Source organism: Rhizopus delemar, genomic scaffold (assembly GCF_000149305.1).
Source record: "Rhizopus delemar RA 99-880 supercont3.8 genomic scaffold, whole genome shotgun sequence".
Lineage (NCBI taxonomy): Eukaryota > Fungi > Mucoromycota > Mucoromycetes > Mucorales > Rhizopodaceae > Rhizopus > Rhizopus delemar.
In genome coordinates, this window is record NW_027137834.1 from 1757566 (window position 1) to 1784642 (window position 27077).

At 32.5% G+C, this 27077-nt stretch overlaps 8 protein-coding genes and 1 non-coding gene across 9 annotated transcripts; 7 read left to right on the forward strand and 2 right to left on the reverse strand.

Moving 5' to 3' along the window:
• On the reverse strand, positions 1 to 414 carry RO3G_10857 (uncharacterized protein; the record flags this gene model as incomplete). Its single annotated transcript, XM_067665441.1, has 1 exon — positions 1 to 414. One exon carries the CDS (start codon positions 412 to 414, stop codon positions 1 to 3), a length of 414 nt encoding a protein of 137 aa, XP_067521542.1.
• Positions 415 to 5763: 5349 nt separating this feature from the next.
• RO3G_10858 (uncharacterized protein) lies at positions 5764 to 6122 on the reverse strand (the record flags this gene model as incomplete). The annotated part of the gene is made up of 2 exons (XM_067665442.1): positions 5764 to 5953; positions 6094 to 6122. 2 exons carry the CDS (start codon positions 6120 to 6122, stop codon positions 5764 to 5766), a joined length of 219 nt encoding a protein of 72 aa, XP_067521543.1.
• Positions 6123 to 8000: 1878 nt separating this feature from the next.
• Positions 8001 to 8202, forward strand: RO3G_10859 (uncharacterized protein; the record flags this gene model as incomplete). The annotated part of the gene is made up of 2 exons (XM_067665443.1): positions 8001 to 8096; positions 8179 to 8202. 2 exons carry the CDS (start codon positions 8001 to 8003, stop codon positions 8200 to 8202), a joined length of 120 nt encoding a protein of 39 aa, XP_067521544.1.
• A 1392-nt stretch (positions 8203 to 9594) lies between these two features.
• Positions 9595 to 14529, forward strand: RO3G_10860 (uncharacterized protein; the record flags this gene model as incomplete). Its single annotated transcript, XM_067665444.1, has 2 exons — positions 9595 to 10963; positions 11132 to 14529. The coding sequence occupies 2 exons, from the start codon at positions 9595 to 9597 to the stop codon at positions 14527 to 14529; spliced, it is 4767 nt and encodes a 1588-aa protein (XP_067521545.1).
• Positions 14530 to 17834: 3305 nt separating this feature from the next.
• On the forward strand, positions 17835 to 18029 carry RO3G_10861 (uncharacterized protein; the record flags this gene model as incomplete). Its single annotated transcript, XM_067665445.1, has 1 exon — positions 17835 to 18029. The coding sequence occupies one exon, from the start codon at positions 17835 to 17837 to the stop codon at positions 18027 to 18029; it is 195 nt and encodes a 64-aa protein (XP_067521546.1).
• An 859-nt stretch (positions 18030 to 18888) lies between these two features.
• Positions 18889 to 19528, forward strand: RO3G_10862 (uncharacterized protein; the record flags this gene model as incomplete). Its single annotated transcript, XM_067665446.1, has 2 exons — positions 18889 to 19094; positions 19180 to 19528. 2 exons carry the CDS (start codon positions 18889 to 18891, stop codon positions 19526 to 19528), a joined length of 555 nt encoding a protein of 184 aa, XP_067521547.1.
• Positions 19529 to 20030: 502 nt separating this feature from the next.
• Positions 20031 to 20102, forward strand: RO3G_19132. The gene has a single exon. It is a non-coding gene; the product is annotated as a tRNA-Glu (tRNA).
• Positions 20103 to 21254: 1152 nt separating this feature from the next.
• On the forward strand, positions 21255 to 22586 carry RO3G_10863 (uncharacterized protein; the record flags this gene model as incomplete). Its single annotated transcript, XM_067665447.1, has 1 exon — positions 21255 to 22586. The coding sequence occupies one exon, from the start codon at positions 21255 to 21257 to the stop codon at positions 22584 to 22586; it is 1332 nt and encodes a 443-aa protein (XP_067521548.1).
• A 318-nt stretch (positions 22587 to 22904) lies between these two features.
• Positions 22905 to 26018, forward strand: RO3G_10864 (uncharacterized protein; the record flags this gene model as incomplete). The annotated part of the gene is made up of 1 exon (XM_067665448.1): positions 22905 to 26018. One exon carries the CDS (start codon positions 22905 to 22907, stop codon positions 26016 to 26018), a length of 3114 nt encoding a protein of 1037 aa, XP_067521549.1.
• Positions 26019 to 27077: the final 1059 nt, after the last annotated feature.

Genomic DNA, 27077 nt, shown 5'->3' on the forward strand with positions numbered 1-27077 from the left:
TTAATCTTTAATAGCTGAGACTACTATTTCTACATTCATCTCCTTCTCACCAAGGGCCGTAACACCAACGCAGGTCCATAGAGGAGCTCTTTCACCAATATGCTGTCTGAACAAAGCGGGGAATATAGTGCAGACACGTTCAGAAGTTTCAGCAAAGTTGGTATGATATGAAGTAACACTGTAAACATCTTTCCAGGAAGCACCTACAGTACTCAATACATGCTCAACGTTTTTAAAAGCTTGTTCAATTTCTTCTTCCAATGATTTGTATTGGAAAGAGGGACCATTTGTACAATCACCCCAACCACCTTGACCTGAAATATCAATTCTGTTTCCATTCTTCAAAACTTGGTTATAATGATACTTTTCCAAGAACTTTTTGTATCTGTCAGGAGATGTAATAACTGGAGCCATTTTTGCTTTCTTTACTTTCAAATTAAAAAACAAGGCTTTCTTTTATAGTGTGCTTTTTAAGTTCAGAAGCTTTGTCTTTTTATGTGTCACCAAAAGCCTTGGCTAAGCGCATAAATCTAATGAATCTAACAATACTTTTGATAAAACAATAGCTATCAGATACAAATTTAACCAAGGGTAGCTTACTCTCATATGCTAGTGAACAAGAAATATCTTTTAATACATACTCAATTTTTTACCCAAAAAAATCCCTATTTTGAATGAATAACCATAGTAAGATCAAACTTTTTGATTATTAATCAAGGTTTCTATCGCTAATTAAATAACTACGAATATAAATGACATAATTAGAAAACAACGACTAAAGACTTCTGAGAAAAATCAAAGCTTGGAAAAACGTCAATGCGATTTCAAAATTAAATAACCGACAACCACATTGTATATAAACAGAGCATGTTTTCTTTTCTATCTTTTTAGCATAATTTTAGGCCTTATTATACAAATTATTTATAAACGTGTGAAGCTTAAATATTTTTGTAAGAAAAAGATCAGCCACTGGTTTTAAGTTATTACTGCAGTCCTTTTTTCCTTGCATAAAGCATACTCCGATGCAATGCCGATCAAGATTGTTTGACACATTTTTAATCTACGTAATTTTCTTGTGCAGTGATATGTATTCAGACACCAGAGAAAAGCATAAATACTTTCAAGTCACACGATGTTTAACGGTAACCATTGTAGTTGTACTTCGTCAATTAGAAAGCAAATGTTAGAAAATTGCGTAAGATTTAGAAATAAAAAACGCTTTTATTAAATATCAAAACTTTGCCAAAAGATGAATACCACATATTCTGTATGCTTCTCTATGATCTAAAACTATTCCAATACCGGAAAACTTTTGGTTTCATATACAGATATAAATAAGGGATTGTTACATTTATTAAGACTTCGAAAAATCATTGCAATATGCTTTTTAATAGCGTGAAAATGAACTAAAATACACACTTGTAAGTAGCATTAACACTAGATGATTTAATAAGCTTGTGCATATATTCGTGGTTTTTTTTTCAGTTCTGGAGATTAAACAATATGCTGGGTTTTAATGTAGTGCCCCTTTGTCCGATAAGTTTCCATTTATGAATAAATCATAACGCGTCCCTGTGAATCCTTTATAGAAAGAAAGTTAATAGACAGAATAGTTAACTAATTTAGGTTATTCTAATTCTATAAAAAGCACATACACTATTTCCAGAAATTAAAGTCGTCGTGACTTGTCGCAACTACATATAAATTATATTATAAAACTTTACAAAATGCGACTTTAATTTCTGGAAATAGTGTATATGCTGAGGTTTATATAAAATTTTCTTCAACCCTTTTTATGGTCCTACTGATCAAAAATAGATCTTAAAGCATTAACTTCTATTATTCACACGTTATGCTCTTTTATTTTTATTTCCCAAGACAGATCCATCAGATATTTGGATTGTCTATTAGTTAAAAATCAACGCAAAAAATTCATCTTTTTTTTTTTGCTTATTGTTATAATACTAATAAGCTCTGGGATCAAACATTTGCTTATTATGGTTTGAGGATCTGATAAAAGGGGCTTGAAAAGTTTTATATAAAACATGCTTATTCTCTGTTGAGTTGATGGACAATTTGGAGGATTAAAGTAAATGATGCTTATAAACTTGCCGTTTTTCTTCCATCAGGAAATGATTCTAATAATTAAGGGACCCCGCTAGTACTTATAGTATCTGATGATATATCCCCATTTTTATTTCACCTTCATTTCCATAGTTTAAAAATCAAAATAGAAATAAAATAGAATAAAAATAACAGAAATGAATCGGAGATATATACCGATGTACTATTGTCTATCCATTTTTTCTATCTTCACAAGTTTTGTACATTTTTTTAAACAAAGACAAATGAACATTATCTCCGCATAACTTGCTTATACGGCTGTGTATCCTCTACTAGTTTGGGATAAGTTTAATGACTGATCAGTTAAAAAAACTTACCTCCAGGTACAACTACAATCATTCTTTTTTTTTTCATTCAAGCTAAGGAATATGTAAATTTGTTGACCACCTTTATATCAAAGACCATTTACTGGCTTTGTATTGACTTACCTAGCGAGCAGACCTCTTTTCATTTAATTAAAGTAATTTCAAAATTATATAATAAATTTCTGTTTTATAATTGATCAATCTATCTATTACATTAGATATCTTGCAATGAAACATTGTGTTTAGAAGCAAATATTATTATAGTATCATATCACTTATTTCTTTTATATATGAGTAAAGACTTTTTGAGATCATTATTTCCTATGCTTCATGGTTCTTTCTTTTTATTAAAAAACTGGCAATGTCTTATAATTGTTCTGGTTTTTTTTATTGCTAATAGTACTTATGTATTACAAGTTTAGGCTTATGAGTAGCTTTACTTATAGTTTGATTTTTGTTGGAAAAGAGCAGAAAGTCTAGATATGCAACTTTTGTACGTAAAGAATAAAAATGAAGAGAAATATTATACTGATAAGAAAAAAATTCATAACTATCAATGTAAAAAATAACAGAATCGTCTTGATAAAAAAGCCTTTTTTTAAAAGAAAATCAGAGTCATTCTCAAAAAATTTAATGAAGCAAAGTAGTAGATCAAGCATACCTTATTATCTCTTATGACCTTGCTTATCACAAAGTTAAACAAAACTTTTCAACATGCCTGTTTCAATTGGTATCAAATTTGCAAATGTCAGCAAACAACTTCTAAAAAGCTTTATGTAGATGACCATTCAATGTGTTAAAGATACATAAGATTATAGTTGTTGTATAATGGTTTAAATAATAAAGGAAAAGGTAAAAACAAAGATCAAGAAACAGATTGCGTACTTTTTGAGACTGATCTTTATTTCAGTTTAAGTTAAAGTAAAAATTATTCTAATTGAAGACAGGTATTTATATCTTATTGAGTGAGTGGCTTGATATCTTCTATTATTATCGTTCTTCTAATATTCAGGTACTTTAGCAAGTGTTATCTCTAATTATGATTATGAAAACTTTTCATTTGTTCTTTTGTATGTCTGTCATAGATTATCTTTTATTCTGGGAATTCCTCACTGATTTGACTAATGTTATTTTACACGTTATTTCAATTATGTGAAAGATTAGCAATATTCCTGACATTGGATTGGATTTGGTTATTTTAGTTGATACTTCTTCTTATCAAAGAACTCTCATGAATACAATACATATTCTAAAAGAACATGTTTAATTGGAATTGATTGTATGATCTTATTTAAATAAACTTGTATTTTATTTTATTTTAATTATGATCTTGTATTAAGACTTATATTTATTAATGTCAACTACAATCAGTTACTGTTCTACAACAATAGTCACTTTATTTTGGTAAAAGGAATCGGATATGATCCTGAATAATATGTTGACATAACTTGAAATCATTTATAACATTATTCCCAACACAGATCAATAAAAGACTTTGATTAGATTTTTATATTAAGCTTTATTCATATTAACTTCACACAGTCAAATGTATGGCGTGGTTGTAATATAGTTTATTGATGATATGAGCATGTTGGATAAGGAATGACAATTACTTATCGGATCATCTTTAATCATTGAAGTGTTTTAAGTATTTAAAATAGACAAAGAAGAATTAACGAGACCGAACAATAGTTCTAAAGTCGAATACTTTTATTAAAGAAAGATTCCAAGGCTATTTATATTAGTTTGAGCAAGACCTGAGATTAAATGACAAGAGATAGTTACGACCGATATGATTTGACATGTATAAGAAAAATTTTATAAACTGATGTAAATAATCAACTGTTGAGATGAAAGTGAAACTTGGCTGTTCAGGGCAGTTGGTAATTATCAGGATCTATTCTTATTCAAACTCATTTGTAAAGATTTAGCTTAGAATGATAAGACTGTTATTTTATTGACATGTCAAAACATGACAATCATGAATGTTTTAATCGTAAGATTAAATAAAAAATTAAGCAAAAAAACAATAGCAGCAATATAAAATTAAAATCCTTCTTTATTGCAGATTTCTTTATATTGCAAAAGAGCCCCGTTTAATGGATAAAAAGTTGGCATCTACAGTAGGTCACAAAACTGCTGCAAGGAATTGCAAAATTCAGGTTTTACAGCTGGTTGTCCATGGGTACTGCACCAAACTATCTCAAACCTTGACTGTTTGTACCTCAATAGAAAGTGCATTTATTCGTCGATTATCGGATATGGGCAATGGTTATTGGTGGAATTTGAGATCGCTAAAGGTAGTATTATGAACATCCGACATTTTTTACTTGTTCACATATGTTTTAAATGACGAATTTTAATACGACCCAACCGGTTGCTATCATAATTTTTCACATTCTTGACATGATTAGAATGATGCCAGTATATAAAAGCGCTTACAATTCCTTTATTTTAAATTTTATATTCCCTTATTTAAATTATTTCTCTTTTTTACCCTATCGTCAATCGCATTCCTAAACGGCTGTCAGAGGAGAAAATAAACGATCACAAACAGGCATTAACCGCATCCACATCAATGTATGATATTTCCAAGGAGCCTGGATTACATTAATCAACTGTTAGTAGATACTCTAGACGGCTGTTTTCAAGTAGGACAGTAAACACAGGTGGTAGACCTACAGTAGTCTCCAAAGTGACGAAGCGGTTAATCAAAAGAAAAGTCATGGAATGGGTTCTAAAGGCTTCTAAAGAGGTGTACCGGGAGCTGGTTGGATTTGGCTATGATATCTCATACCAGTCAGAAATTAACGTACTGAAATCAATGGAGTTCCATTTTCTGATAGAAAAAAAGAAGCCATTTCAGACAAAATTGCATACGTAGCATCAGTTAGAATGGGTCAAGGAGCATCAGGGTTAGGCAATGAGTGACTGACAGCAAACAGTGTACTTTAATGAGACCAAGCTCAGCGTATAGGGCTTTGATGATGCTGATCACTATTGGAAACGGCCAAGTGACCTTCTTCAACATCATGACCTGGATTTTGCAATCAATCACGGAGCTAGCAAAATGATGCCCTGGGGTTGTATAATCTCTGAAGGACCAGGATATGCTTGCTAAATTTACGATGGAAACTTGAACTCGGGTGTTTACCAGCATATTTTGAACACTACGCTTCGTGATACGATGAAGTACTACAATATCGACTGGTCCAACATTTAGTTTTAGCATGATAATAACACAAAGCACAAGGCATAATCTACAATAGCCTAGTTATGTAGTCACCAAGAGAGCTATGTTAACTATTGGCCAGCTTAGATCCCCGACTTAAATTCAATCGAGCACGTAGGACATCAATTGAAGTTGAAATTCAACTATTACGAATATAGAGCAAAGAACATGGATGTGTTTTGGGAACGAGTTGATGAAATATGAAATGGCTTCCATAAAGATCTTTGCCAAGGACATGTAGATAACATTCCGGAAAGAACTCAAGAGATTATTAATAGAAAAGTAGGACCAACTAAATATTAATAAATAAGTTCATTCCGTTCAAATTTTCATTTTTTCAAATTTTCAAATTGCGCGCCTCATACTTCCTTCAATACTTATCCAATAGGGCTTAAACTCTTTCAAACGTTTCACAACATGTAGGAAATTTACTGTGTGGGAACAGAGGCAGTTTGTGCCATTGTAACAGGATGTGCGCTACAAAAACCAAGAAAAATGGATTCCTTGCAGCAGTTTTGTGACCTACTGTATTTATATTCTTTGTGAGCATAGATATAAAGATATAGACTCAGTAGCGATGTCGTGCTGAAGAACCAATGATTAAGCTAAATCTTGTCGATGTTCTAATATATGCATCTGAAGTTGAACAATAGAAATTGATTTATCCAAGAATAAAAAGGAACAAGAGAGGACGAGACTCGATAAAGAGATTGTTTTATTTAATAAGAAATTTGTACTCTATTTATACTTTTCATACACGGATAATATTTCATGTCATGGATTAATAATTAATGAGTATGATATAGCTGATGATAAATAGATAAGGGTTACGTGTTCTTCTATTGTTATATTTGTCATAGAATACTCGTATATCATTGACTGCGGCTGACTGTGATTTAGTTCCTGGATTTAATATAGTTTAACCGTGCAATTACGCAGCATCTTATCCTTAATGAAGATTATCCGAATTAACCTGTAGCCTGTCTATTGGATATATTTTACATGTAGCTTATTAATACTGTTTTCATATCGAGTTATGAATGATGGATACATCAGAAATAATAACCAGTCAACTAACTTTGATCTAATTACTTTTGGGGTTGACAATTGATTAGACTCTCTAGGATGACAAATACTGATCTTATTGTTCTAAATTTGGAAAAGTGTGGAATTGTTCAATCATAGTTTAATCTTTGTGCATCGTTATTTATTTTAATACAACTGATATCTTATAGAAAATAACTATGTTTACAACAATGAAAACATTTATCCTAACTGAGATATTATTATTAGCCATAATATCCAATCACGGAACTAGAGGATTTTATATTCATCCGTACCGTCTCCTAAATAGTCCTACATCCAGAGCTATCTGAAACCATCCCAATAGCATAATTGACAATACAAGCTAGGAACAGGCTAAACTAATAATTAGAAATAGTAATCATCTATTCTGTCGAATTGACCATAAATCTGTCCTAATTCTTTATCCGTATCATGTCTATAAATACTCTCACTTTTTACATGTAGAATTTATCATATTCAATCTTAGTTATCTTAACTTAATAAAGAGATACCAAGTTCTAACAGTATTTCTTTATATACAGTGGGTGGAAAAATGGTTCCAATGTTTTCAACTTGCAACTTTAAAGCTTTATATCTTTTGAACTACAAACAGTAGCGGCTCACAAAAACATCCATTTTGTAGCGCCTTTCAGGTTAATATTAGTGCAAAAAATTTTTGCCTGTACCGTTACACAATCGGGAAAAATTAAGACTAAATACAAAACCCGACATTGGAACCATTTTTCCACTATGTGGATTATTTTATTAATATCTTGTATGACCGCCCTTCGCAGCAATTACAGCTCTACAACGATCAGGTATACTATCTATGCATCTCCTACAGTCTTCTGCTGTAAAAGTAGGCCATTCTTTTTCAACGCGATTCCATAGTTCATGCACACCTTTTGCCCTAGTATCATAGGCACTTAACTTGAGCTTAAGGTGGTACCAGATGTGCTCTATTGGGTTTAGATCTGGACTTTGTGAAGGCCAGTTGAAGGTATGATCACACTTGAAGTTATTGTCCTTGAACCATTGCCTAGCTAGCTTAGACGTGTGTTTAGGATCGTTATCCTGCTGAAAATAGATGTCCTGAGGATGGTAGCCGTAGTACTCAAGGCTATCCATAAGAGTTTTACCAAGTATTCCGACGTAATCAGAAGCTTTCATCGTGCCTTCACTAATCCAGCATGTACAGTGACTCCCAAAACTGTCCCAATGTTTTGTAATTTTGTCTTTTACCGTCAATTGTGCGATTACTGATTGCGTAAAGTATGCCTTGTTGTACCTCATTTGAAAGCTGTGGCGGTGTAGATGTACGTGGTACAGACTGCTTCTCAAGTTATGTAGCACAGACGGAGATAATGAATGTAAAAAATGACCGGTGCATTGGGACAGTTTTGGGAGCATATTGAAAAAATCACAATTTCTTTATTTATTTATTATTAATAGTTTGACCAACGTCCTTTGTTCTAAATATACTTACGTATACGTTGTGGCATACTTCCTGTAACTTTTTATCACTCTTCCGGCATTATAAGCTCCTATAAAACTTGATTATACGTTCATAAAGCTCATTCATGCATTTTAGTACAGTTTCATAGTCATTAAGCCTCCTTTTCACCAATGATGACATGTTTTCCGTAGTCTTTAAGCCAGAAGATTGTTCAGGCCATTGTAAAACATTATAAAATCGTTTTTGAAGGTACTACTTTACTACTTTCGGAGTATGCTTAGGGTCGTTGTCATGCTGGCAAATCACCTGATGACGTTGGAAGCCTACTTTATCGACACCATATTCTATCGTACACTCCAACTTACCTTCCAAGGTCTCTTTGTACATTGCTTTGTCCATATTACCATTGGTTTTGCACATCCAACCGGCTCCAGCATAGGTAATGGCATTCCACAGCATGATATTGCATCCATCGTGTTTAACAGCAATCTTCACGTGATGGCGTTTGAGGCTTTCCCCTGATCGAATCCAAGCCTAGGTGTGTCCATCCAAATTAAATCTATTTATTTTTGTCTCGTCTGGTCAAATAACGCGTTCCTAGTCATCTACTGTCGAGTTACTGTGAGCAATACACCAAGAAAGTTTGTTGCGGATATTCTTTGTACTGAGTAATGGCTTCTTTGGCTTCTCAATCGCGCCTAAGACTGACTTTCGAAGGACTTTATGAACTCTTTCAACACCTACGTTCTTTCCAATATCGTTTTCAAGACATTTGGTAACCTTCACAGCACTCGGAACACAATTTTTGGTGAGCTGGCGTACATAGTAATGTTCATCAGCTGCAGACAATACCTTAGATCGACCCCCGTTCGGCCTCATAACACTAGAGCAATGGGTTTTTCGGAGTGTTGTAAACATAGTTATTTTCTATAAGATATCAGTTGTATTAAAATAAATAACGATACACAAAGATTAAACTATGATTGAACAATTCCACACTTTTCCAAATTTAGAACAATAAGATCAGTATTTGTCATCCTAGCGAGTCTAATCAATTGTCAACCCTAAAAGTAATTAGATCAAAGTTAATTGACTGGTTATTATTTCTATTGTTCAACTTCAGATGCATATATTAGAACATCGACAAGCTTTAGCTTAATCATTGGTTCTTCAGCACGACATCGTTACCGAGTCTATATCTTTTATATCTACGCTCACAAAGAATATAAATAGATGCCAACTTTTTATCCATTAAACGGGGCTCTTTTGCAATATAAAGAAATCTGCAATAAAGAAGGATTTTAATTTTATATTGCTGCTATTGTTTTTTTGTTTAATTTTTTATTTAATCTTACGATTAAAACATTTTTTAAAATTAATCATCCTTCTGATTCCTACCCTGGTAAACTGCTATGGAAAACCCCAAACAAGAAGACAGACCCATGGAGCTTGGTGCTACTGACATGGAGATCGAACAAGTAGATCAAGACCCTTCTCTTACTGAAGATGGCTCTGAAGAAACCCCTATCGAAAATGCAAATCTGCAGGAAATTACGTCTGATCATGATGACATTGATGCTGAAGTTTCAAAACTCATAAGGTATAAAAAGGAAGAATCTGCCCGACTGTACCAAAAGTATATCATGGCTGGTGAAGAAGAAAAGGCAGACCTGGCTTTTAACAAAATGCGCAAATATGGTGCACAGTTGCTTGCTCTCTCTGGGAAATTGGTTCCTACAACATCTACTCCTGTCAAGAAGGAAATTGGTTTGCGGCTGACCCAAAATGATATACCAAAGTTTCAACTCTCCTCTTGGCCCGATGTTCCGTTTCCTGGTGAGAAATGCTATGAATCAGTCGAACACTTCTTGCGGTCCTTCGAAAAGGTCATTTATTCTGCTGCTCTGGACATTCAAGAGGTTTGGCGTCGGTATCTCCCTGTTTCTTTGGCTTTCGACCATGATGATTGGATTGAAAAAGACCTAAAGAGATGTGACACATGGAATACAGCTAGAATTGTATTTACAAACAAATTCTTGACTGACAACGCTAGAACAGATGCTATGCATCGTCTATTTACCATGACAATGAATAAAAATGAATCTGTCTCCTCGTATATGACCCGATTTTTAAGCACTTGTGTTGAGGCTGGGGCAAATAAAAATGATCCAATGGTAGCTGCTAGATTTAAAGCATCATTCTCTGAATCTGTTCTTGAGAAGTGTAAGACAGCTTTTGTTCTGAAAGAAAATAAGAATATACCATGGACTGTAGAGAGAGCTGCTGAAATAGCAAGAAATTTGCTAGGAGATGACCCGAGAACCTATTCAGGAGCATCCTATGCCAATGTCACCAGTGGTAGCAAAAGAATCCACACAAGTACTAGTCCTTTCGGTAGTCAAAAAAGAAACAAAGGTCATGGTTCGTCTGGTGCTTTCTTTTGTTCAAAACATGGTGGTGCTAATGCAAATCACAATGAAGATGATTGCTTTAGCAAAGCAAACAAGAAAAATGATGCTGCGTCGACCATAAAAAATAAGTATTATGGCAATAAGAATTTTCCTCAAAAAGCAAGCACAAGTAAACCCTGTCGATATTGTGGTAGAAGTTGGTCTCATGGCCACCAATGTCAAGAATACGCAGATTATAAAAGAAAACTTCATGTCGATCCTAGAAACCCAAGAGATTCGGACAAGTCGATTTACGCCATTGTTCGTACTGCAAATGATGAAAATAATAGTGATCATGATATGACAGAAGCTGAAAATAATTCATATGACTGTAAGGCATTATGAAATAAAATAACTGAAGATGAAGATACTAATCCTTTTAAACTTTTGACTCCTATAATAATAGAGGGCAAGAAATTAATTGGCAAGATAGACACTGGCAGTGATATCACTTGCATATCAAAAATTTGTTTAAATAATAAATTGAATATTAACAAAGTGAATCCTGTAAATGGTTCTTTAAATTTTTTGTCTTCAGATAATAATTGTAAACGAATTGGACAAACCGATCCTCTCACTTTAACATATATGAATAACATCTCTTTTAAACATTCTTTTGAAGTGGTAAATTTTAATGAGGCAATGACACAAGAATTTGATGTCTTGCTTGGAACTGATGTTCTTGGAAAGATGAATATCGGCCTCACTGGAGTAGCATACAAGTATCCAGGTAATGAAGATGATTATTCAAATAGATTAAAAGAAGACGCACAATTTCTAAATATGAATTTTGATGCTAATAATGAGATTGAACCTAACAACTCACCCTATGGTACCGAAGATCAACAAAAGCAATTCATGGCTTATATCCAGAATGCAATCGATGACAACCAAAATATTCCTGCTGGATCTTTCTGCACAGTACCAGAATCTGTAGTAGAATTACCAATGGAAAAGGGAGCAAAGTCCTTTAAGAGACAATATCCGATTGCTCACCGACAAATGCCTGAATTAGAAGAGCAAATAAATGAATGGTTAAAAGCAGGTATCATTAAAGAGAACCGCGCTAACACATCCTTTAATAGTCCTTTATTAATGGTACCAAAGAAAGATGAGAACAATGAGATAACGAGCCACAGAGTATGTTTAGATGTTCGTGGTATCAACAAACTAATCCCTGATGTCGTTTATCCTGTTCCAAAAATAAGAAGCATATTTGACAACTTAGCTGGTGGTGAAGTGTTCACTAAGATTGACTTGAAAAACGCATACAATAGTTTCCTTGTAGCCCCTAAAGATCAACACAAACTCTCCTTCCAATTTAAGAATCGAACATATACCTTTCAAGGATGTTGTTTCGGTCTAAAGACAGTTACTGCAATATTCTGTAAAGTGATGAAAATACTCTTCGCGGATATGGATTTCATTGAAACCTATGTTGATGACTGTGTAATCAAAGGAACAGCTGATAATCATGCTTCAAACGTAAAAAAGGTGATTGAACGATTAACTTCCGTCAACCTAAAAATCAATGTAAAGAAGTGCAGTTGGTATCAACGATCAATTTATCTTTTAGGATTTGTAGTTGAGAGTGGTGGTATCATCAAAGTAGATCCACGCCGCCTAACAAACATCGATAGTTGGCCTATACCACGCAATAAAAAAGAAGTGATGCGATTAATGGGTATTGTATCATATATGAGAGACTTTATACCTTTAATCTCTCGTGTAGCTGCACCTATCGACAGACTTCGTAATGATCCTGATGTACAAAACAACTGGACCCAAGAACACACTGATGCATTCATTGCTTTAAAAGAGATTCTAAAGTCAAAGACACTGTTGCACACTCCAGACTTGTCAAAGAAATTCTACGTGGCTACTGATGCCTCACAATATGGTGTTGGTGCAGTATTGACCCAAAGAGATGAGCTGAATAGAACTTTACACATTGCATTTGCATCCAAATCTTTGTCACCCTCTCAACGTAAGTGGAATACAACTAAACGTGAACTGTACGCGGTAGTGTTTGCACTAGAAAAATATCGTGAGTTTTTATGGGGAAATAAATTTGAATTACGTACTGACCATAAGGCTTTAATGTATTTACATACCCAAGAACAAGCAAACCCTATGATGATAGGCTGGTTAGAAACTTTACTAGATTTCAACTTTGATGTAATTCACATACAAGGAATTCTCAATCAATTACCAGACTTACTCTCTAGACTTTATGAACCTTGCTTGAATAATGAGTTCATGCTGGGAGGGGGTGATGCTGCGCAAAAAGAAAATAAAAAAGAAAAAAAGGAAATTAAAAATAAAAATCAAAATAAAATAAAAGTTAAAAGACAGACAAACTCTACAGCAAAGAGACACAACTTGATCTATAGTCAGGACAAGAAACTAAATGTGCTAGCTGTGAAAATAAAAAATAAAAAGTTTGCTAATAATCCCACAACTGACTATATGACTCCTCCACCTGAGAAGAGAGCACGTCTACTTGAAGATGCTCATACCTTCGGACACTTCGGTAGTACGAGTATTGTGGAGCAGTTACATTCACAAGGACTTCATTGGAATAATATTTATAAAGATGCTACTGAGACAATCAAATCATGTATTGAATGCCAGAGATACAATATAAGCAAGAAAGGTTATCATCCTTTAAAGAATATTCTTGCATATCTACCATTTGACCATATTGGAATTGATCTTTTAGGACCTTTACCTGTTACGGCAAATGAAAATGTCTATGTCCTTGTGATGATAGATGTATGTACCAGGTACATCATACTGCGTCCACTAAAAAATAAACAAAGTGACACTGTAGCAAAAGAATTAATAAAAATCTTTGGTGACTATGGCATACCTAAAATCATTCAAAGTGATAACGGCAGAGAGTTTAAGAATAGCCTCATGCACTCATTATCCAAGCACCTAGGAATAGATCGCAGATACAGTACAGCCTTTCACAGTCGAGGTAATGGCGTGAGCGAGAGCGCTGTAAAGACGACATTAAACACTATAAGAAAAATGGTTAATTCTAACAGCAATGATTGGGATGATGTATTACCAATTGTCCAACTAGCGTCGAATTATAAAATAAGACACCGTTCAAAGAGTGCTCCATTTTCCTTGATGTTTGCTCGAAGACTTAATAGCTTTGAGGATTACGGTGATCAGAGTATAGCTGATAAGATTCCTAATAGACCTGTTACAGAACAAGAGCTAATTGAGAGAACTGATCGCATGTACCAGATTGTGTTTCCTGCCATTCGTGAAAGAACACAGAAGATCATAGAGGAAGCAAGCAAGAGGTTCAATGACAAAAATATGATCATAGATCTTCCGAAGGATACTGCAGTTATGGTTAGATTACCAGGACGGACTAGTAAGTTATCACCTCTTTATGAAGGGCCTTACATTGTCGTTCGAAAAACTCAAGGTGGTTCTTATGTCTTAAAAGATGAGCAAAATGAACTGTTACATCGTGAATATGTCCCATCAGAACTCAAGATAGTCTCTATTGACGAAACAGCTATAGAAGATACATACTATGAAGTTGAGGATATTAGAGATCACAGAGGCGGTCCAGGACAAAGAGAATACCTTGTAAAATGGGCTGGTTATGGTGAAAGAGAGAATACGTGGGAAAAAGCATCATCCTTCTCCAGCACAGTACCCATTGATAAATATTGGCTTAAGAGAAAAGAGTTGAAGGAATTAGAGCAAGCACGAAAGCAAAAGATGATAGCTAATGAAAAAGACTACACTAAAAAGACTTCTGCTAGACCTAATGTGACTGAAGAAAACAAGAACCATAAAAGAAAGGACATGGTACAAGATAGCACAGTCCTTAGAAAAAGTAAAAGAATAAGAAACAATAGAAACTAAAAAAAAAAAAAAAAAAAAAAAAAAAAAAAAAAAAAAGTTCATGTAGCAGAGCGGCCGCTGACTTCATAAACTTGCTGAGCATCAAGATACATAAATTAACCAATAAGAAAATAACATTTAGTATCTGCATGAATGCCGACCTGACTATTGTCAAGTCTGGGGGAGGATAATGTTGTAAACATAGTTATTTTCTATAAGATATCAGTTGTATTGAAATAAATAACGATACACAAAGATTAAACTATGATTGAACAATTCCACACTTTTCCAAATTTAGAACAATAAGATCAGTATTTGTCATCCTAGCGAGTCTAATCAATTGTCAACCCCAAAAGTAATTAGATCAAAGTTAATTGACTGGTTATCATTTCTATTGCTCAACTTCAGATGCATATATTAGAACATCGACAAGCTTTAGCTTAATCATTGATTCTTCAGCACGACATCGTTGCCGAGTCTATATCTTTTATATCTACGCTCACAAAGAATATAAATAGATGCCAACTTTTTATCCATTAAACGGGGCTCTTTTGCAATATAAAGAAATCTGCAATAAAGAAGGATTTTAATTTTATATTGCTGCTATTGTTTTTTTGTTTAATTTTTTTATTTAATCTTACGATTAAAACAATTCTTAGAGAAACATTTTGTTCTTAATGTTATTATTATGAACTTATTCTGATATTTATCATTTATGTTTTTTATATTTATGTATTATACATTATATACGTTTATTATAAATATATATTAAAATTGTATATGCTTTATTTACAATGTTTTATATTTACGCAATTATAAAATTATCTAAATTACAATTAGTCTATATTGTATAGAATGCATATTTATATCAGCATGCTTATATTTTTATAAATTTTTTATATATTAATACATTTAAAGAAAAAAATCATACATATATATCTAAAAATGTTTCTCTAGGCTTATCACTAAGCAATATTTTTCATGGGATGCTGTAAGTAACATCTATTTATATGGTAATACTCATTCAATCGTATAAACTCCAATATCATATAAAGATGTTTCGAAGCAGAAAATTTTTCTCTTTTTAAGAAAAATAAATTAAAATTATAATAGGTATTAGCATGTTAATATATGAAAATCATACAAAGATTTATTTACATTTTATTATATTATTTTCTTATTTTTAGGACATATGTAAATATATAGACCATTTATAAGAAAAATTAAAAAAGTGATAAACCGATTATTACATTTGTATTGTAAAAAATATTTTTAATATAGGTTTTTGACTTATAATTTTCAAACTCAGATATAATAGAAATGCCAAGACATTTCTAGATGAATTTAAAATTAAAGACGCAAATTTAATTTCATAAAACAATATATTGTATAGATTTCTTATAAATCATTATTATGTTGATTCCAATAATCTTTTATGCAATCTGTTTGAATAAAATCATTTTCTACTACCCATGTTGATTGCTCAACAGGATAATTTAACCATTTTACTAAATATGAATATTTTTTTGTTATTTCATCAAATTTATGTGTGATTATCTTTTCAATATCATATATACTGCTGTCTTCATTATCTCTCATATTTTCATCGATATTCTCAGAACTTGCAATATTTATATCATTTATCTTTGCTAAAATGTTATTTATTAAAATATTTTGATATTTATTTTTGTTATTTATATAATCCTGTTTATATTGTAATGATGGTTCTAATAAAATAAATTCTTCTTTATCATTTAAATATTTAAAATCAAAATTCTTCTCTATCCATCTGCTGTATAAACAACTCATATCATCAGTTAAATTGTAAACGACTACACTGTTTTTAATATTAAATAAAACCGCTGATAAATTCATCTGTATATTATATAATTTTGATTCAGTAATTCTAATTATATTATGCTTATTAAATCTTTCAAAAGTTTTAGTGAAATTGCATAAAAATGCTTCAATTGAAGATCTTAAACTATTAATTTCTTTATTAAATGATTTTTGATTGTCCGTAAGTTCAATATTTAATTCTTTTCTAAAAGGAAATGCAAACGATTCAATATCTAAATCATAACCTCTTTCATTAATTTTTTCAATGGTATTTTCTATATGTAAAGTATATCCACCATCTAAAAGTATACAATCGCTAATATTTATGTATTTCTCTAATTTAATATCTTCCAACATTTTTCCATCAGTTTTATCACTACAAGGCACACTTTCCGATATAAACATTATAAAATTATTTATATCAACCAAAAACTGTGTCCTATATCCGGAGTCTTTAAATTTATAAGAATACATTCTACTTTTGTCAAAGTGAATATCTTGATAGCTTATTCGGCTATCGTAACCATCTACAAAGCAAGTAATGTTTTTAAGTTTTTTTGGATTTTTCATTTTTGCTGATAGAACTCTAATAATATTATTTGTAAAATAATTTGTATATAATAATTTATTTATCCATTTCTTTAAATCATCATTGTATTTTATATAAAATGTTTTATATATTTTAAAAAAGTTAGCATGAGGAATATATCTATTCATTTTATTAATTGATAAACCACTTGTAATATGATATAAAATCAATAAACCTTTTTCTATATGACGATAAGGTCCTGGTATTTCTAGCTTATAAAAAAAATCTGTTAAAAATATATGTACAGGTAAAAATCCTAATTTTTTTAATAATTCGTTTTTGATTTCGTCTATAAATTTAACTTCTTGTAATATAGTTCTATGAAGATACTTAGTTTTCTCTATTTGCGGATAATTATTATGAATGAAGCTCCATTTATTCAATAGATTTGTTTTTTCTATGTTATATAATTTTCTGATATTTTCAATATATATTTCATCATCCATTTATTATATATATCAAATTCAATTTTTTTGTTTTCAAAATAATAATTTATATTGCAAATTTAATATAAATAACAAATATTACAGTATCCAATAAGAAAAAAAACTTAGTAGAGAAACATTTTGTTCTTAATGTTATTATTATGAACTTATTCTGATATTTATCATTTATGTTTTTTATATTTATGTATTATACATTATATACGTTTATTATAAATATATATTAAAATTGTATATGCTTTATTTACAATGTTTTATATTTACGCAATTATAAAATTATCTAAATTACAATTAGTCTATATTGTATAGAATGCATATTTATATCAGCATGCTTATATTTTTATAAATTTTTTATATATTAATACATTTAAAGAAAAAAATCATACATATATATCTAAAAATGTTTCTCTTAGTCTCTATTTATACTGTACTTTCTCATCTTTATCTTGCCTCAAATGACTCGTACTATCAGCAAATCTGTTCAAAATCAAATCCAATTGCTCTTGGCTAGTAACATGGCATATGAACAAGTTATGGAACGCATTTCCGGATTGAAAAAATCCACTTTAGGTAGGTATGCCAACAAGTTCTTTCCAAACCGGATGAAGGCAGCCCCTGGTCGAAGAGCAACTATTGGTGAAACTACCTAATCATACATCCGTAGACAAGTAATAAAGGGTGAATTCAAGACAGCGAAAGCAGTACATCAATATCTGAATGGTTTGGGGTATACTATTGGTTATTCTGGGGTCTTAAAACTTCTTAAAAGTATGAACTTCAGAGCTAAAATTAAAGCCAAGAAGCCTCTGCTTAGTGTTAAGGATACATAAGACTATAGTCACTTTATTTTAGTAAAAGGAATCTCATATGATCCTAAATAATATGCTGACATAACTTGGAATCATTTATGACATTATTCCCAACATAGATCAATAAAAGACTTTGATTAGATTTTTATATTAAGCTTTATTCATATTAACTTCACATAGTCAAATATATGACGTGGTTGTAAAATAGTTTATTGATGATATGAGCATGTTGAATAAGGAATGACAATTACTTACCGGATCATCATTAAGTCACGCAAACATTTATCCTAACTGAGATATTATTATTAGCTATAATATCCAATCACGGAACTAGAGGATTTTATATTCATCCGTACCGTCTCCTAAATAGTCCTACATCCAGAGCTATCTGAAACCATCCCAATAGCATAATTGACAATACAAGCTAGGAACAGGCTAAACTAATAATTAGAAATAGTAATCATCTATCCTGTCGAATTGACCATAAATCTGTCCTAACTCTTTATCCGTATCATGTCTATAAATACTCTCACTTTTACATGTAGAATTAATCAGATTCAATCTTAGTTATCTTAACTTAATAAAGAGATACCAAGTTCTAACAGTATTTCTTTATCTTTGTTGTTATACTACTTTTACCTAAAACCCCCTATCCTAAACACTTAGTAAACAGCACAAGGAACGACGTTTAGCATGGGCTATGGCTCACAAAGACTGGACAACCGATGATTGGAGGCGCATGGTGTTTAGTGATGAGACTAAAGTCAATGTTTTTGGATCAGACTGTTGCAAGTATTACTGGAGTCGACCAGACGATGCATTGCAGCCTCATCACTTAGATCTTACAGTAAAAGGTGGCCAAGGAAGTGTTATAGTATGGGGTTGTATCACTTACGATGGACCTGGGTATGCTTGTTGGATACATGATGGGACTATGAAAGCTGTAGATTATGTAAATATCTTAGAAACTACCCTTATGGACAGCTTAAAGTATTGTGTATACAATCCTGAGGATGTCTATTTTCAACAAGATAAGGATCCTAAGCACACTTCGAAGCTTGCTAAGCAATGGTTTTGTGGATAACAACTTCAACAGTGAACATATCTATAGCTGGCCAGCCCAAAGTCCCAATTTAAACCCTATTGAACATGTATGGCATCACCTTAAACTCAAGCTGAGTGTATATGACACTAAGGCTAAAGGTGTACATGAGTTATGGGAAAAGATTGAAAAAGAATGGAATACTTTTACAGTGGACGAGTGTAGACGATATATAGATAGCATGCCTGTCCGTTGCAAAGCAGTTATTAAACCTAAAAGGGGACATACTCGCTATTAAATAAAATTTATGTTCAAACGGAAAAATTGTCCCAGTGCGGTGTTTTTTTTCTATTGTTGATTAACTCAGACTGTGTACTCTTCAAAATCCGAGTTTTTGATATTATGTAGTACGGACCGCGACCTTTCTAATGAGCATATAACTAGCCGCTTAGCCTAAGAATTGGTTGAGTTATGGAGTCGAAAGTAAAAAACGTTGAAACACTGGGACAATAGTCCACCCACTGTACTTCTTTTAGTTGTGATTATTCAATGTCCGTTATGATCAGACTCTGTTCTACAACAACAACTATAATCTTATGTGTCCTTAACAAGAACCAAGTGCAAACAGAAAGTCAACCAAAACTTCCATCAGCTTCATTATAAAAAGGACAGCCGTTGAATGCTTTTAGTATGGGGATTAAAATATACCAAAGAAAAGGGCAAAAAAATTCCTCCAAAATTTTCGCCACAAAACTTGAGCTTACCGACATATTTATATCAAGTTGCATCATAAATATATATCCTCAATGGTCCAGTGGCTAGGATCTGTCGCTTTCACCGACATGGCCGGGGTTCGATTCCCCGTTGGGGAAATGCTCCAGTACTGAAATCTAAGTACTGATGTAATATTTTTCCGTTCTATTAACGGATAATATTTAAACCGGCAGTCTTTTTGTAATGTTATAGCGAAGAAACTTACAATGTTGTGACGAAGTTGGTGTAACGCGCAAGAACAAAACGGCGGAATTTAAATCGTTGCAGTTTATAACGAACGCCTTACAGTTTGCAACGACCACCTTACACTATACAACAACCGCCTCTTATCTTATAACAACCACCCAAAATACCAAAAACAGAACAAAAGCATAAAATCCAAAAACATATAAATAACTCCAAATAATAATCACAAAAATACTTCACTTCTTATTAACTTCTTACTTACTTCACTTCTTATTTTACTTTTTCTTTTTATCAAATAAATATTCTTTTAAAGAGGCAAATTATCTCTTATTTTATTTAACATCAAGAACAAGAAGTCCCTTGAAGCTATCATACTTCATTGTAAAACCCCCTTTTATTTATCTTTTTATCTTTTTTTTTTTTATTTTACCTTTATCAAAACAGTCTGATCTGTTGTAGAACAGTAACTGATTGTAGTTGACATTAATAAATATAAGTCTTAATACAAGATCATAATTAAAATAAAATAAAATACAAGTTTATTTAAATAAGATCATACAATCAATTCCAATTAAACATGTTCTTTTAGAATATGTATTGTATTCATGAGAGTTCTTTGATAAGAAGAAGTATCAACTAAAATGACCAAACCCAATCCAATGTCAGGAATATTGCTAATCTTTCACATAATTGAAATAACGCGTAAAATAACGTTATTCAAATCAGTGAGGAATTCCCAGAATAAAAGATAATCTATGACAGACATACAAAAGAACAAATGAAAAGTTTTCATAATCATAATTATAGATAACACTTGCTAAAGTACCTGAATATTAGAAGAACGATAACAATAGAAGATATCAAGCCACTCACTCAATAAGATATAAATACCTGCCTTCAATTAGAATAATTTTTACTTTAACTTAAACTGAAATAAAGATCAGTCTCAAAAAGTACCCAAACTGTTTCTTGATCTTTGTTTTTACCTTTTCCTTTATTATTTAAACCATTATACAACATTTTACTTTTTGAATTTTGCTCTTTATTTGAAATTTAAAATACGTATGTCTGAAAACACTCTCGGTGAAATTGCTGATGGTACTAGCAATCCTACTGATTCTCCATCTACTGTGAATCCTTCTGTCCAACTGGGTACTATGGCCAGTAAATATGCTCACTCTGATATTACTCCTATGGAAGAAGACACTCCTACTCCTGTAACGCCTAAACCTGAAGATGTAGCTCTTAAAAGCATTGGTATGATCAAGGATATGAAAAAACAAGCTTTGGTTCTGTTTGCTGCGTACATGAATTCAAACCAATCTAGTCCTGATAGTCCAGAAACATTGCAAGCTTTGTCGTTGTATAGAGAATTTGAACAGAAGATAGTGGCTGCACAAGAAGCCCATAAATCAATGATCTCTCTTTTTGATGATAAGCAAGACTCAAATGGCTCTGAAATTCTTGGTTCGGTGCGTTTAGTAGTCCCAAATGATTTACCTGTGTTACAATTACGTGGTGAGGCACTGTGGAAGAAAAAGTCAGACCCCTTTGATTCTGCTTATGACTTCTGCAATACGTTTGAAACGGTACTACATGCTCATGGTTTGTCACTTAATTCAAATTGGGAACGCTTATTACCTTTATGCATGAACCCAGAACAAGTCTCTTGGTCCCGTGAAGCCCTAATGAACAAGCGTTACACCTGGAAGGAAGTCCGTCCTATTGTTCTTGACCACTTTGATACTCCGTATCGAAAGTTTTTGCTAATGGTTGAAGTTGGCTCTATGCGTCAAGCTCCTTATGAAAGTAATAGGGAATATTCGAATCGGTTTCAAAAGATGAGAAGAGAAGCGGGTATGGAAGATGGAACCCAACTAGCTGTAACATACTTTGCATCACTTAAACCTTCTGTCAAAACCGTGGCTCAAGTGGCTATATCATCCCATCTTGGTGCTAAACTCCCTAGCTCAATTAATCAGATAATTGACTTGGTCCTTGCTTCGGGTGAAGATTCTGCTTTTTCGATCAAAAATCCACACAAACGAAATAGAGGATCTGAAGAAGAACTAGTCTCTCGTGTGTCTTTCATTAAGACTAATAAGGTTTCCCCTGGAACTAGTAAAGTCGCTAATGGGTTCAAGTCAAATAATATAAGCACTAATAAAGGCATCACTAAGCCTAAACCGTGTATCTACTGTGGTAAAGAATGGAGTAAAGGTCATCGTTGTGAAGAGTTCAAAGAAGCAAAGAAGTCCTCAAGTAATGCCAAGGCAAATGAAGGATTTTCTCTCTCCCGTGTCAATCGTATGGCAATTCGCTCCAATAATGATGAAAAATCAAATGATGATGAAGATGTAACTAACGGTCATTTAAACCGTATGGCTCTTGATTGAAAATTAAAGAATAAAGACATAACTGTTACTCGTGATTTTAAATTGACCAAAGATAATTCTATAAGCTTTCCTATCCTTGTAAATAATATAAAAGCAATGACTATCTTAGACACAGGTGCAAATTTTTCGTCAATTAATAAAAAGTTTTGTCTAGAACATAATTTTCCTATTGTTCCATCTAAGGAAAAAGATGTCATAAAGTTGGCTGATTCTAAATCGACAATTACACGAATTGGTACAATTGAATTAAACATCAGATGCAATGAAAAAAATTATACTCATAACTTCGAAGTAATGAATTTAACAAATGATCATGATATGAGTATAGGTACAGATTTCATGACTAAACTTGGTATTGGTCTTACTGGTTTACCATATAAATGGGATACTGATGAAGTAGACAATATTCAAGCTGCACAATCTAAATATAGTGACAATAGTGAGCTCTTAGAAGAAGTAGATAAGGAAATGTCAGAACTTGAAGACTGCCCTGCAGGAACTCCTGAACAATTTCAATCTGCTATAAATGATATTAAACCATTGATTCAATTAAATCAAGGCATACCTAGAGGTTCTTTTTGTACAATCCCAGAATCTGTTGTCTCAATTGAAACTCCAGAAAACGTAACATCTTATCGAAGTCCTTACCCGATCGCTTTAGTGTATCATCAAGTAGTACAGGATCAGATTAATGAATGGCTGGAAAATGGTGTCATAAAACGTGCTCCTGCTAACACTGAATGGAATTCGGCTCTAACTGTAGTAAAGAAGACAAATGCCAAGGGAGAAATAACTGGTTACCGTGTATGCCATGACCCTAGACATATTAATGCTCTTTTATCTTCTATTGACCGAATGCCTTTACCAAAAATATCTGAACTCTTTGAAGAACTAAAAGGAGCTTCAGTATATTCAACTCTGGATCTTAAATCCGCATTTAACTCTTTAAGGCTGCGAGAGGATCATGCTCATAAATTAGCTTTCTCATGGAATAATGTACAATACGTGCCAATTGGTACTCCATTTGGTTTGAAACACGTATCTAGTGTGATGCAAAGAACAATGAGTATAGCACTTGAGAATATGCCTTTTGCTAGATGCTTTATCGATGATATAGTAGTCGCATCTACTTCAATTGAAGAACATAAACTACATTTAAAAGCAGTAATAAATAAGCTGACCAAAGTAAATCTCAAATTAAATCCTGATAAATGTAAATTCTTTCAAAATAAGATTAATTTACTTGGTTTTAGAATATCGCCTAAAGGTGTATCTCTTGACGTTCGTAAAGTTGCTAATGTACAAGATTTCCCTGTACCTAAAACAGGAAAGGATATCATGAGATATTGTGGTCTCATAAATTACTTCCGACCTCTTATCCCTAAAGCGTCCACACTCTTGGCTCCGCTAGATGCATTGAGGAATGAAAAATCACTTGAAAAAATATGGAACAGTAAACATCAAACATGCTTTGATAATCTTAAAAAGGTACTTTTGGAAGGAACCATTTTAGCCTATCCCGATTTAAATCGACCTTTCTGTGTTGCCACTGATGCTTCTAACGTTGGTGTGGGTGTCGTTCTATATCAAGTGATTGATGGAAAAATGAAATATATTTCCATGATGGCGAAAAGTCTCTCTAAAAGTGAACGCAACTATTCAGCTACTAAGCGTGAATTATTGGCAGTAGTCTATGCATTAAAAAAGTTCCATAAATATCTCTGGGGTAATCACTTCACTCTATATACGGATCATAAAGCATTAACCTATCTTCACACGCAAAAAATAGCAAACGTAATGCTGATAAATTGGCTGGATACTTTATTAAAGTATGATTTTAACGTCGTTCATCTGCCAGGAATAGATAACATCTTACCTGATACACTTTCTCGTCTCTATGAAATTGAGAATCCTGTCAATGAACTGGGAGGGGATAATGCTCGTCTGCTTAACAGAACAGCTATAAAATTACCTAGTATTAATGACGGTGAATACATAACGCCAGCGGATTCAGAAGAACGTAAAGAACTTCTTCTTAAAGAGCATCTAAAAGGACATTTTGGTTCTGATGCAATCTATCATGCTTTAAAACGTAAAGGTATCTACTGGAATAATCTAAAAGAAGAAGCAGTAGAATTAGTAAAAAGTTGTGTACCCTGTCAACAATTTAACATAATCAAAAAAGGTTATAACCCTTTAAGACCTATAACAGCAACATTACCTGGTGATAGTTGGGGTATCGACTTAGCTGGTCCCATGAAAACTTCCTTGAATGGCAACAATTACTTACTGATTATGGTTGACATTGCTACTCGTTACTGCATATTGAAACCTATCCCTGATAAACAGTCTATGACGATTGTAAAGACATTAATCGATGTATTCTCTAATTATGGTTTTCCTCGTGTACTCCAATCTGATAATGGTGGTGAATTTGTAAATGAGCTTATGCAATTACTTGCTGAAAATGCTGGTTATGATCATAGACTTATATCTAGTTACCATCCCAGAGCTAATGGTGTAAGTGAACGTTGGGTGCAAAGTGCTGTAAAAGCCATAAAGAAACAAGTCGAAGGTGCTAAAGCAGACTGGGATTTATATGTTCCTTCTACACAACTCTACCTAAATAGTAAATATAATGAACGTACAAAGACGCCACCCTTCACTTTAATGTTCGGTCGTAATCCAAATGACTTTGAAGATTTCAGTCAGGAAAAAAATGAAGCAACTAAGGAAGAATTAAATACAGAACTTTTAAAAAATATAAAAAAGATGACAGAAATTGTATTTCCTGCTATATACGAAAGAACAAAAATAATAACAAACAAACAAAAGGAAAAATTTGATGCGTCACATAAACTTGTATCAATCCCCGAAAATAGTTATGTAATGGTAACAGTAAATTATAAAACAAATAAGCTTGATGCTCCATATGAGGGACCTTATAAAGTTAAAAGGATCACCCAAGGTGGATCATATGTGCTTGAAGATGAAAAAGGAGATTTATTACCTAAAAACTACCCACCATCCGCACTCAAGATGATATCACAGGATGAAGTAATATCCTCAAATAAATTCTATCAAGTTGAAGCCATCTTAGCACATAAAAAAGCTAAAGGAAAATATATTTATAAGTGTAGATGGAAAGGTTATGATGAGAGTGAAGATACCTGGGAACCTGCATCTCACTTTGCAGACCTTAAATTCATAACTGAATATTGGCAAAGAATTGGTATTGTACCTGAAGACATTAAAACAAAATATAAAATTCTTGATAAAAAAGAAAAATCAAACAATACAAATAAGGAATCTAATCCTCAGTCAAGTAAACGTAAAATATCAATAGACTTAAAAGAAACCAGCTACTCTTCCACAACAATTGATGAGAAGAATAAGAGCCAAGGTAGACGTAAAAGATCTAAACGGTATTAATCATACCTGGGAGGGGATTATGTTGTAGAACAGTAACTGATTGTAGTTGACATTAATAAATATAAGTCTTAATACAAGATCATAATTAAAATAAAATAAAATACAAGTTTATTTAAATAAGATCATACAATCAATTCCAATTAAACATGTTCTTTTAGAATATGTATTGTATTCATGAGAGTTCTTTGATAAGAAGAAGTATCAACTAAAATGACCAAATCCAATCCAATGTCAGGAATATTGCTAATCTTTCACATAATTGAAATAACGCGTAAAATAACGTTATTCAAATCAGTGAGGAATTCCCAGAATAAAAGATAATCTATGACAGACATACAAAAGAACAAATGAAAAGTTTTCATAATCATAATTATAGATAACACTTGCTAAAGTACCTGAATATTAGAAGAACGATAACAATAGAAGATATCAAGCCACTCACTCAATAAGATATAAATACCTGCCTTCAATTAGAATAATTTTTACTTTAACTTAAACTGAAATAAAGATCAGTCTCAAAAAGTACCCAAACTGTTTCTTGATCTTTGTTTTTACCTTTTCCTTTATTATTTAAACCATTATACAACATGATCTACTTTATAAGATCTGGTGGTCACTATAACAAGCGAATCAAGCCAAATCTGACTCATATAAAAGCAACTCTTATATCAATTACACCCAAATCTGTTTATTTAAACCTTAACTCAACACTCCCAAACAGAGAAACTACTATAAACCAAATCATTACATTGGTGTAACTTTTGCTGAAGAAGGGACTCAGTTGTTGTATCCACACAACTAATAAAGTGAACATTCATGGATAAACTTGGATACTACAGAATTATAGTCTAACCAGATCTCTATTAATAAACGTGAGAATTCTGCAATAGCCAATCTTGCCCTGTTGTCCTACCAGCGTTCTAAAAGACTATATCGGAACCTGATTACAACAACGGCAGTTCAATCCTATTCTATAATTATCGTTAGATCAATAGTTTAATTACTTCATTGTCCCTTGATTCGTCAAGTAGACAGCGGCTATTGATTATCCACTATCCT